Raw genomic sequence first — 12,292 nt, forward strand, 5'->3', positions numbered from 1 at the left:
GGGGAAGAAAGAAGACAGGCTGTGCAAGAGCAAGAGATGGAGGGGGTCTACACTGGGGGGTGGCTGCCAGAATGAAGGGAAGTAGATGATTAGACAGAACAAGAAGATAAAATCCACAGTTTATACTTGAGATTTGGGGAGAGAGAGGGCAAAGTGTCAAGCCTGATTTTCAGGTTTCTTGGGATAGTGAAGACATATGGTGAAGGAAATTCGTTCATTACTGAACATTTTGAGTTTGTATGGATATCTAGAAAGAGATGTTCCAGAACTCAGGAGAGGTGTAGGCTGGAAACAGCGATCTTCAGGGGTGGATGAAGCCAGCCAGTGAGTGTGTCAAGTGTGGGGAGGTCAAGGACAGACTGGGGCCCAGCACAGGTGGGAGGTTAGTGCTTGCCCACTGGATGGCTGGTGGCCTGGGGGGAGGGGCTGGGCACATCACTTGGGCCAGGGGAGGCAGATTGAGCAATTTGTCCAGCAATGAGGGAGGAGCCAGATGAAGTCAATAGAAAACTAATTTTCTTTTCTGCTGGAAGAAATGAGGTGTGTGGCCGCTGGGTAATTGCAGATAACGAGGGGACTTATTCTTAATATGCACAGCGGCCATGGTCCCCAGAGTGCAGGAGACAGGAAGGATTGGAGGTGCGCTGACAAGGCCAGACTTCTTTGGGAAGAAAAGCACCCTATCATAGCCCTTTTGACAGTACCGTCATAGCCTCTGGACCCTATCATAAACCCTCCTGTTCCTGGGGCCCTTCCTGCCCCATCTCCACCCTGCCCCTCCTACCCAGATCTTCCTGCCCCCTTCCCCTTCTGTCAGCTGCCTCACTCCTCCTATCACAGCCCCTCCCTCCACCCTCCCCCCCCGCCCCCCCCCCCCCCCGGCACAGGCATACACACTAAGGGAGACAAATGACGGGGCCTCAGCCGAGCGGGGCGCGTGTCCGGCCCATAAACCACGGGGATGGGTCACGTCTGGAGTTGCCATGGCCGCCACTATCCACCCATCTGTCTTCCCACTGTCCTGCCTCAGACCAGCCCTCATGGTTTCCTGAGTCCCTGGAGGGAAAAGGTGTCTGAGGCCTGTGTCACCTTTCCATGTCCACATCCCCCATGGGTACATTCATGTTGAGGTCTTATGTGACGGGACCCTGTGTGACTTCTCTGCTCTAAACAGGGCCTACAGAGTCATGTCTGGCTAGTGACACAGGCCCCGGGCTGACCAAGACTCCCATTCCCACAGTCCTTTTCTAGCTTTTTTGGGCCCCATTTCCTAGTCTAACGTTCTAGTAAAGGCAGGCTGGAGGTGCTTAATGAAAGGGGTTGGCCCTTGACAGATGCTGAGGCCTTCTGACCCCACCTTGACCTTATCACAGCCCCACACCTGATGATGACATCGAAGTATAATGTTTCTGCAATCACAGCATCGATCCCATGAGGGCTGGTAGCGGCTGAGGTCCTGGTTATGGCCCAGGAGCATCTATGGGAGGTGGGAGAGGGATGGGGGGAGAAGCAGGTGGAAGGGATGGGGATCTGGCTGCTGCTCTGAGCAATGGAACAGAAAAACCCTGGGCACTTGGGCCATTTGTGTCCTTGGCTTTATGTAGAGGGACAAGTGTTGGGCAGCTGCACCTCCTGCTGGTGGTGTTAAAACAAGTCCTGGCCCATGTCCATGATCCTGAAGCCCTGGAGTACCGGCTCCTGCAGCTGCCACGGTTCTAGGAGTTTTGAGCATGGAGATTCTTACAGGGACCAGTACTGGAGAAACTGCTGGGACAGGGTCTGGCAGGTGCAGACATTTAGATACAGCTAGAGGCAGGGTTTAGATTGAGTACACATGCATGTCTAGTAGAAGATCGCTGGCCAGAGTATCAAAGGACCACAAAGCTGGCCCTCTCCACTGGCTGCACAGGAGCAAGTGCCCAGGCAAGTTGCTGTTGGAGCACACAAGCCTGGGCCCCAGAGCAGGTCTCCCAGGGCCCCAGCTCAAAAGTGCCAAGACTTGTGCCTTGTTACCAGTGATTATGGCCCAGGCCTCATCTCTCTCACACACGCAAGTGCCGGCAAAGTCACCCTGGCCGTGGGCGTGATGAATGGCCGCACAGTAATGAAATGGAGACATCAAGGCGGGTGGCGGGAAGACGGAGTGTGGCGGACGGGCCGTCCCCACGCGGCGGCAACAAGAAGGATCGCCCAGCGGCCGGGGGCCGTCAAGGGAGAAATTACACATTTACTCTGCCTTTTTCTTACTGCGACGGCGCCCATACATCACCGCTGGGGCCGGGGCGGGACATGCTGGCCAATTTCCAGCATGAATTATGGGACTGAGCAGCATTGAGACCAGGCTTCCCGCCGGCCCAGTATCACCCAGCCCAGCCTGAGGCTGGAGATGCTGCCACCAGGGGACAGGACCCCCCCCCCCCCTCTTTTGGAGCCTGTGGCTCTTGAGTCTGACCCTGCTCCCCATCGCCACCCATGTAAGGGCACCTACGGGCACAGAGGGAAACGACCTGAGGCCCATCTAAATGTCTTCTCTTCTTCTTCTTAGATGACTGCAAGAACATTGCCAACATCATGAAGACACTTGCGTATCAAGGCTTCATCTTCAAGCAGACATCGAAGCCGTTCTGATTGGCCGAGGACGGGATGGGGCAGGACAGGGTAGCTGCTTGGCCCAGCCCAGAACCCTCCTTTCCCTCACCAGAGGGGAAAAGGGAGAGTGGCACAGCTCTACATCCAGAGTGTCCCCCAGCCTGCCCTGTGGGCTTGTGCCCGGGGTAAGGGCTTGGCCACTTGGCCCCTCTGGAGCAGACACTTTGTGGCCCCCACCCCAACCCCCCAACCTCAGCCCAGTATTAGCCCCTCCCATTGTGGGCCTGGGCTAGGGGGACCCAGGCACTCACCGCCTCCTCCCTGGTACACAGGCTTCTGCCGGGGCCACCAAGCCCCCCTGTGCCCCCTCCCATCTGTAGTGCATGGTGTGTGGTGCCCCCAGGGCTCCAGGACAGATCAGGCCCCACCTTGTGTCTACCCCCATCCCCGCTGTGAACGTGCCACTGAATAAAGTCGGGGAAACGAGGCTCTGGGTGTGTGTGGACCAGGTGCTGCTGTGCCTGATGCTGTCAAAATACGTACAAAGGTTAGAGCATGTTCTGGGCTGCTCTGCTCAAGGCCACCAGTGTGGATGGCAATCACTGGAGCACCTGTGAGACCCTCACTGAATAGTCACAGGGCTACAGGGGCTGTCTGAGCACATGGCAATGTTTGAAGTTGCTGGTATCTGAGGCCACTGCTGTGTGTGAACCATCTTGAGTATAGAACCAAGTACATTTGTTGGGATAAAACCGCAGTGGTTAAAGGGCTGCTAAGGGCCTCAATAGTGGCAAGTCCCAATGCCACTCCGTGGAGTGGGTGAGGTGACCCCTCCTGCCCACCCTCCCAACCAGGGGCATCACAAGTGGTGGGAAGGAAAAGGAAGCAGCCCAGTCCAACTCAGCAGCTCTATTTACACAGCAGCATCACCCACACCCCGTGTGGCCTCTCATGGCTTCTTGGCTTTCTTCACAGAAGAGGAGCTGGAGGCCGATTCCCGTCGCTTCCTCTGAGAAGACACAGAAGGTGTTGGGGTCAATGGCTCCCAAGTCTCTATTCACACTCGGTGCATGTGTTTCACACTCTCAGGGAAGGCGATGCCCACTGGCCACCCACTCCTACCCTCAGTCTCAGAACCCATCAGAGTAACCACTCCCATTGCGGGCACTAGAGGGAGCAGGTCTGTACACACTCGTGTGTTCGCTCACGTGCAGGGCCTGTTCATGCTCCCCAGTGCCTATCTAGGCTCTTACCGAGTTGGGCGTGAGGGGTGCGCCCACCACATCAATGATGGTGTCCTTGGTGGGGTCGGGGCCAAGACCAGGTTCAGGTACTGCTGGCTCAGCAGAGGCTGGGGCCGGGCCTGATGCTGGCGTGGCAGGGCCCCCTAAGACGCCAGCCCGGGCCAGGGCCTCATGCCGGTGCCTCAGCATCTGTAGCTCATACTCGCAGTTGGCGCAGGCCTGCTTGAGCTCATAGAGCAGCACCAGGTCGCTCCGTAGCTCGTTGAACATGTGCACCAGCTCCTCCGTGGGTGTTGGGCTCAGCTCTACAGGCGGTGGGTGGAAGGCACAGGCAGAGCCAGTGTGTGCGGCGGGAAGGCCAGAAACAGGAAATGCCCTCCCCTGCCCAGCCTTGATTGGCAGCCTTGGGTGGGTAGGTCCTGCAGGCCCAGCCCCCACTCACCCACACCAAGCTCCAGCAGCATCTGCTCCAGGGCCTTGATCTTCTTCTGTCCCACAGAGCTTGGCAGTTTCATCTGCAATGACCCAGACTGCTAAGCCCTCTCCCCCACAAGTAGCTAAGGATGAGGGAGAACCAAAGGCAAAGGGGAGTGGAAGAGAAGTTAACCCCGGGAAGGCAGCTCTGCATCAGAAAAGGAAATAGCTGGCAAGTGGAATATAGCAAGGGCGCAAGTGCTTTGACCTCAGCCCGGCCACGTCCCCGCGATCTCTCTCTGCAGCACATGGCACAACCCCGCCTGGTGCTCCAGCCCCACGGCTGCAGCAAGCGGGCTGTGGAGAGCCCAGGGCCCAAGCACCGTGATGGAAGTGGCACGTACCCGCTGGCTCCGCAGCGTGACGCCTGCGGACTTGAAGTCTGGAAACTTGATGCCTGCGGTCTCAGGAACAGCCTGGGGGAGAAGAAGTCATGGAGACCAAGGCGTGGCAGGGAAAGGGCCCAGTGTTAGTCCCAACACCCTGCTAGCTCTAGGTGCTCTCAGAGCCCTCCACCCTGGGCTGGACTGACTCCATCTCCATACCGGTTTCTCGGCCTCCTTTTTCTGGGGTAGCTTCTTCTTGGGGGCCTTGCGTTCCGTGCGCCGCTGCTCTGCAGTGGTGTCTGCTGCTGTTATCAGCTTCTGCAGGTCCTGGCTGCGCTTCTCCCGCTCCTTCTTCCGGGCTTCGATCTTGCGTAGCTCCTGCAGCAGATACTCCTCCTCTGCCACCTGGGAAAGCGAGATGCCATGAAGTGTGTGCAGGTGCCCAGGGGAGTGAGGCGCAGGGGCACTGAGCTGTCTGTAAGGGACTCTGAGAGGAAAGGGACCATGAGGGAGGGGAAAAGCTATAAAAGCAGGGACAGCGGCTCCTGAGGGAGGATAGGTGGGGAAGCAGGGAACCTGCAGAAGAGGGAAATGAGGGCATGCAGGACGGAGGCAAAGGGCTTCAGGACCTGAAAGAGAGGCAGTGAGGCTCAGGGCCGACCTGCTCAGGGGTCCGGTTGTAGAGGCGCTCTAGCTGTTCCTTCCTCCGCCGCTCATGCCCAGCATCAAATACTGGTATCTTGAGGTCTGTGCCTGGCACAGCCCGCACGTTGGCAAGCTTAGCACAGATGTGGTAGTACCGCTCCTTCAAGTCCTCCACAGAACGCTTCTGAGGATAAAGACATGGCAGGAAGGGAGGATGAATACCCAGAAGCATATGGAAGGCGTAGCATAAAGGCAGTGGGCCTTCCAGGCCCAGGGTCTGGACACACATGCAAATGCATGACACCAGCTCACCTTGAACTGCTGGTGGTCATACCGGTCATGGATAACTACAAAACGTAAGTCAAAGCGGCGGCTGAGGTCAAAGAGGTGATCCGTTTCTGCCTTAGTCCAAGCGTCATCGTGAAGGTAGAGCTGGTACTCCTGCTCTGAATACACAGGAACCTGCACAGTCTACTGGCACAGAGGGACAGAGGGAGGACACATCATATCACATCCAGTGGGCTCCAGCCTCCTGTGATCACAGCCCCTCCTGTTTATTGCCAATCTCTAAACTGGACCGAAGCAAAACCCTCTTCCTAGGCCCCTGCACAGGGCAGCCTGGAAATGATGTTTCCAAGTGAGGAAACAAACTGCTCGACTAGAACTCGCCAGGCTCTAAGATGACAGCCTACCTCTGGATTCAGTCCCGAAGCAGCTTCACCATGCCTTCAGCACCAGAGCCCCGGTAACAGACAGGATGCATGCTCCAGTCCTCATGGTTAAGGGGAGGGGCCCACATGTAAGTGCTTCTGTGGAGTCCAAAGGTTAACTTTGGAGTAGAGCAGAGAGCCACAGAGAAAGGCCCAGGATCCCCTGGTCCATTGGAACATTTGTCTGAAGCATTCCTGCCACCCAGTGGTGACAATGAGACTTGCAGCTCCCCCAGAGCAGGCCAAGGTCACTTACCTCTAGGAAAAGGGGCCTGAATCTTTCTCCCAACAGATGCACCCCTGTACATGCCCCTGCCTCCCCTCTGCCATAGCCCAACCCCCAGACCTTTCTCAGGGACAAAAAGCACCACCGCCACTCCTTCCCCAGGAAGGAGTCAATGTCAGGCTGGACTAGGGAAGTCCCTTTTCTCTAATCAAAAACCAAACTGGCTCTAAACCTGCTCTCAAGACACTATATGCAGCTGCCTCTTGCACTTATCCTACTGGATGTCCCACATACACCTCAAACTGAATATGTTCAGGTGATGGGTGTTAGCCAGACTAATTGTGGTGATCATTTTGTAGTATGTACAAATATGAACCATGTTGTACACCTGAAATGAACAGTATATATTGATTATAACTCAATAAAAATATATACATGTGTTCAGTACTGAGCTCATCACCTTCCCTCAAACTCCTATCTCTTCCAGTTCAGTTCTCAGTCAATGTCACCATCAGCCAACACAGGTGTCCAAGCCAGAAGCCTAGAAAGCATTTTTAATTCCCATCTTTACCCTTGACCCCTCCCCTTCCACAAATCTGTGGATTTTACCTCCAGAATCTCTATCTTCACAGCCAGATCGCAGTCTAGACCACCACTACCACTGCCTGAATCAGAAAAACAGCCTCCCCACTGACCTCTCTGCCTCTATTCAATCCTCCCCCTAGCAATTCTCCATCAGCAGCCAAGATGTGATCTCTCTAATACTGCTTAGAGGACAGCCTGCAAACCTGTGCTGTTTGCAAACTGGTCCCACTAGTCTGTGTAAGTATGGAAATCGAGAGTCGGCATTTAGAAACCTTTATAACAATTTCACAGAAGTCACATGCTACTGAACCTAGTATGAAGAAACGTGGACTTGTATTTTGTCTTTTCTTGTAATTTTACTATCTTTATCAGACTCTGATGGATTGTAAATATTTTCTTAAAGTTCTTCATCACAGATAATTTGAGAAGCACTATTCTAGAATATGTATCAATCATGTCACCCAACTACCTTGTACTAAACCCCTCAAAAGCTCTCCACTAAACTAAGATAAAAGTGCCTTCTAGATAAGTCACAAACTCCTCAAGAACAAGGGTTGTCTGGTTCATTTCCTATCTTTGGGGTTCAGCACAGGACCAGGCACACTGTTAAGTATCAATGAATATTTACAGAATCAACCAATAAACACGTGTAGATGACCTGGCCTCTCTCTGCAGCTACTGTCCCTCATGCATCCAAAGTTTCAAACAAGTGACTAGCAATGTCAGGAACATGCTAGGCTCTCCCCCTCAGCCTTTGCTGTTCTTGCCTGAAATGCATCCCCAGTTCCACATTCCTTCCTCTATGAAGATAACTTCTCATCCTTTCGATCTTTTCCTCTGGGAAGTCTCTCTCATTTCCCAGGCTTGCTTAAGTATATCCCTCCTATGTATTTTAATTACATTTAATTAAAAAAAGAAAAAAATCCGTAGGAACTGTGTATGCAGGCCTGCTCCCAAGGAGCTCACAAAGTGAGGGAGACATTCATTCATTCAATAAATATTTATCATGGGCCCGCTAGACCTATGCTGGGAACACAGTGCTGAATAAGATAGACAGTGGCCTTACCTTCTCAGCGCTCACAGTTCAGCTGAAAAAAATAATTTAGTCCAGTGTGGACAGTTTGATGACAAAGATATGCCTATAATGTAGTGAGTGACATCTGATCCAGCCTGGGGACAAACATTGGTCAGGGAAGAGGTCACAGGAGACAATGAGCTTACTTTGAAAGAGAACAGTGAAATGACCACGATTCTCTTTTATAAAGACCACTCTTGCAGCATTTAGGACAGGATGAAACAAGAGCCTGAAAGACCTGCTGACAGGTGTTGGAAATAATCCAGGTGAGAAGTGAAGAGGACTGAACTAAAACAGCACCAGTGGAAGGTAAAGAAAAGGGCACAGATGTAATTTTAGGTTAAAAACCACAGGACTCGGCAACTGGATGTGAGGGGTGAGGAAAGACGCTCACTCCTGTGTTTTGGGCGTGAGTAAGAGAGCAGCTGGAGAGCCACGGACTGAGAGCGGGACCCCAGCAACTGGCAGTACTGGAGGGAACATCATTAGTTCACCTTACTCTGCTTCCCTCTCCATCTGTAGTCACCATGATCTTTCTAAGCATCAAATCAGATCCTCATACTACTCTACTTAAAACTTTGTCAGTATCAGGGCACCTGGGTTGCCAGTCAGTTGAGTGTCCAATTCTGGATTTCAGCTCAGGTCATGATCCCAGAGTTCTGTGATCGAGCCCCACATCAGGCTCCTCACTGAGCATGGAGCCTACTTGGGATTCTCTTTCTCTCCCTTTGCCCCTTTCCCCAACTTGCATTCTGTCCCTGTCAGCAGCTACTCAAAGATGTCAGGGCAAAGCCCAGAGTCCTGAGCCTGGCTGCCAAGCCCTGCCTGGCCTGGCCCTGCTGACCTCTCAGGCCTCACCTTCCACCATGTCCTACCCTGGGCTTTAGGCTTCACCAACAGGGAAATGCCTACAGCATGCCATGCATATGACTGTTTTTTTATATATGCCTTTGCTCATGCTGGCCCCTCTGCCTGAAAAAGTCACTGCACTCCTTTCCTAATATTGCCTGGTGACGTCCTTTAAGACTCAATTCCAGCTCTAAGTTCTCCAGGAAGTTTCCATGGCCTTCAGGTCCTCCCAAAATAGCACATATCCCACCAAACTGTAACTGCCTGTGCCTCTCCTCATGTCCTCCCCAACAATATGCAGAGTTTCCTGAGGGCAGATATGGTTTCTGGTGCATTTCTGTGTCCTCAATGCACAGGGCTTGACTTGGCATGGAGCAGCATTTATCAAATACAAAATGAACATTCTTCTGTCTTCTCCTCAAATTATCTCATCTAACCTTCCCACCTATCACCTCAACACCTCACCTCTTGGTTGTCCCTTCTCAATCCTACACTTCCAGCCTCTCTCTCCACCAGACCTGGGGTGGGGGGTTGGGGGGGGAGGCGGGAGGCTGAGATGTTGGTGATATGGAAGAAAATCAGATCTCCTGGGGGGAAGGGGGAAGCAAGAATGATAGCTCACACCCAGATGTGCTCAGTCTAAGAAGCCTGTGAGCCATTCAGGCAGAGTTGTCCACGTACAGTTGGCTACACTGGGCTGAGGGGAAAGAAGCTGGGACTTGAAGTCCCGGGATTAGGCCCTTAGTGCTTTTAGGCCCCAAATCTAGGCTGCTCCAGGCTGCAGGGACTGTGATGCTATATTGTATACTGGCCTGAACAACAGCTTAGGAAATCCTAGTCTAGCCCAGCTGCCTCTCACTGGCTGGTGGAGTGTGGGTAAGGCCCTGCTCTGAGCTTCAGTAATCTAGACCACAGATGATTCAGCTTGGACTAGGGTGCTAGCACAGAGGATGAAGAACAAAGGCAAACGTGGTTTATTATGGAAACAAAATCAGCAGGACTCAATGATTAAATGTATCACTGAGATCTAGTTCAAATGTCACCTTCTCAGAGAGGCCCAACCTGACCACCTTATCTAAATTAGGCCTCCCCTATGCCTATAAGTTCACTCTTTAATTCATTTCATACCCCATTCATATCCTGGTTTCAATTTACTGATGGCCCAAATCTGAAAGAATCGAATTTATTTGCTTACATGTTCGCTATCTGTCTTTCCCTACCTCCCTGTCCTATTGTTGACTGAAATAATTGGAGAATATACAGGGGAAGTCAAGGATGATTCCCGAGTTTCTGGGTGGGAAACTTCCCATTCCCAAGCAACTGGGTGGATAGTGGTGCCATTAACTGATATGGGTTTGGGGTGAGAAAGACAGGAAATAGATAAGTTCTGCTCAAGGGTACCTACTTGATCTGAAGTACCTGTGGGGCTTTCAGGGAGAGACGTTAAGTAAATGATTGGATATCGCTCTGAACTGGAGATATTAAGTGGGATCACTGGTATACAGCAGGCAACTGGAGCCTCAAAGAAAATGAGATACACTAGGGAGAAAGTATAGACAGACAAGGACACAGCTGAGGAACAGTGACATTTGAAGGGCCAAGAGCAGCCACCAAAAACCAGATCAGGTCCAGGAAGGGACAGGATCCCACAGGCAGAAGAGACCCACGAAATCCCACCCTGCAGGTATTTGCCACGTGGACTGAGTGGGTAACGATGGTTGAAACAAAGACTGAATGTGCCTCTGGAGCCAACCCCAGGAGGCTGAGAGGTCATGTGAGTAGCTCAGAGTGGGTGAGCAATCTTGGCCTATGTCCATATGGTGGTGGCTCACCTTATTGAACCTGGCAAAGGGGTAGTCCTTGCCCTCCTCAGCTGCCCGTCGCCAGTGGAAGAACATAGCTCCATCCTTGCGGGCTGGGTTGGTGAAGGGCATCCACTTCCAGGGCCGCACCTTCTTAGAGCCCAACTTGGCTTTCACTGTGCGGTAACCTTGACCAGTGTCACTGGGTAGCAGTGGGGGTGCATCCCTGCAGCAAGGTTCAGAGAGATGAGAAGTCAGAGTAAGAAAGTGTGTAGGGAGCCTTTGGGACCAAGCTGATCTACCCTACAGCAAGGAAGTCACGTCCTAGAATGAGCAGTCGGAGCAAATCCTGCATCCTACTAAGTAAGCAGGAGCCCTGGCTGGGGAGGGCAGCCGGAGAGAGAACTGGCAGAGAAAACCATGCAGACGGATCGGGACATGCAGATAGGTCGGGAACCAGAGCCTGGGGGACTTGGGATTCTAATACTTGCTTCTTGTCAGAGTAGAGCAGTGCATAGACCTCTCGGTGCATGCCCTCGGGTCTCTTGAACGTCAGTGTCTCAGAGGACTTCTTGGACTTTTTCTGAGAACGGAAACCACAAGATAGAAACCACAACCTAGACTCCCTTCCCTTAAAATTCCTTAGCCCAGCTCAATCCCTGAACCAAACAGCACCTACAGGTACAATGACACACTATGAAAGCAGAGAAACCCACTCACAGGGGCACCCTTAGTTGGAGCAAGTCATTCCCGTCCCCAACCCCACCTCCTCACCTGAGTAGATCCCCGATCTGTCAGAATAGAAAATACTTTCCCATCATCTCTCAGAATGTCACGCTGACTTGGTGCCACTGCCCCCCCCCCAATATCCTACAAGCGTCACACTCTTGTGTGGTCTCCCATCTCTTATAAGTGCCACACTCTCTTGGTCCCCACCATTTCCCATGGGTGTCCTAACACCTCTGCCCCATGTCATAAAGGTAACACATAGTCTCTGCCCCCTATGTCACACCTTTTACCGCCCATCTCACTAGAAGTGCAGCACCCCACCATCTCCCCCATCTCTCTCCCATTGTCACTCCTCCCCACCACTTCACTCGCAATACCCAAGGCTCTCAGGCAACCCCTGCTACCTTGTCCGGGTTGATAATGTCCTTCTTGCTGATGGTCCCGGAGGCTGCATCCCCCTCTGGGCCCCCAAGTTCTAGAATGTCCCGCACATCCGCGCCTGTAGCCATCGTGTCTGAGAGATGGAGGAGCGCCCCGAGGTCAAGGGTCAGTGCCTGAGAAGGGACACAGCTCAGATCAGGAGGCGGAGCCACTCCAGCCCCAAGCAGGGCGGGGTGAAGGGGCGGGCCGCTAGGAGGAAAGTAGTCCGGGTCCGATCGGGGTTCCGCCTGCGTCCTGCCACCTGCGTCTCCCTTACGGCCCCGTCTGCCTCCTAAGCCCCAGCACCTCCACACCCGATTCCCCAGCTGCCGCTGCCGCTGCTCCCCTAGCCCCGCAAAGCCGCGGACAGAAACTTCCGGTCGTGCGCATTCGAAACGCGGCCGGCAGGAACACTTCCGGTGTGTGCTGAGCAGAAATGGAGCCGGCTGGCATCCCAGTGTGAAAGCCCGGGGAAGGGGGTGGTTCATCACCGGCCTTGGCTCCCACGGGGTGGCCAGTGTTCGGATGCTGCCTGCATTCTGGCATTTGCCCTCTATGTTGCTCTGTTGCATCTCGGGCTATAAAAACAGCGCAGAGCTTTGTCCCTTGGAAGTCGCT

General features: G+C 53.2%; 2 protein-coding genes across 3 annotated transcripts in view; one reads left to right on the forward strand and one right to left on the reverse strand.

Annotated features, from left to right (window-relative positions):
- The window catches only part of ERI3 (ERI1 exoribonuclease family member 3), a 127,953-nt gene extending 124,877 nt beyond the window's left edge, over positions 1–3,076 (forward strand). For both annotated transcript variants that reach the window (XM_047084554.1, XM_047084555.1), the window contains one exon: positions 2,546–3,076. In XM_047084554.1, the coding sequence (XP_046940510.1) occupies positions 2,546–2,628 (83 nt within the window). In that variant the 3' untranslated portion in view covers positions 2,629–3,076. The remainder of the gene's footprint in view (positions 1–2,545) is intronic.
- Positions 3,077–3,483: 407 nt separating this feature from the next.
- DMAP1 (DNA methyltransferase 1 associated protein 1) lies at positions 3,484–11,946 on the reverse strand. Its single transcript, XM_047085249.1, has 10 exons — positions 11,659–11,946; positions 11,017–11,108; positions 10,556–10,751; positions 5,591–5,749; positions 5,295–5,462; positions 4,853–5,038; positions 4,652–4,723; positions 4,276–4,348; positions 3,843–4,138; positions 3,484–3,598 (listed from the first exon to the last, which is right to left on the reverse strand). Exons 1-10 carry the CDS (start codon positions 11,761–11,763, stop codon positions 3,539–3,541), a joined length of 1,407 nt encoding a protein of 468 aa, XP_046941205.1. The 5' UTR covers positions 11,764–11,946; the 3' UTR covers positions 3,484–3,538.
- Between the last annotated feature and the right edge of the window lie 346 nt (positions 11,947–12,292).

Source organism: Lynx rufus, unplaced genomic scaffold, assembly GCF_022079265.1.
Source record: "Lynx rufus isolate CCGP_SWC_20201006 ecotype Redwood Valley unplaced genomic scaffold, mLynRuf1.p SCAF_2, whole genome shotgun sequence".
NCBI lineage: Eukaryota > Metazoa > Chordata > Mammalia > Carnivora > Felidae > Lynx > Lynx rufus.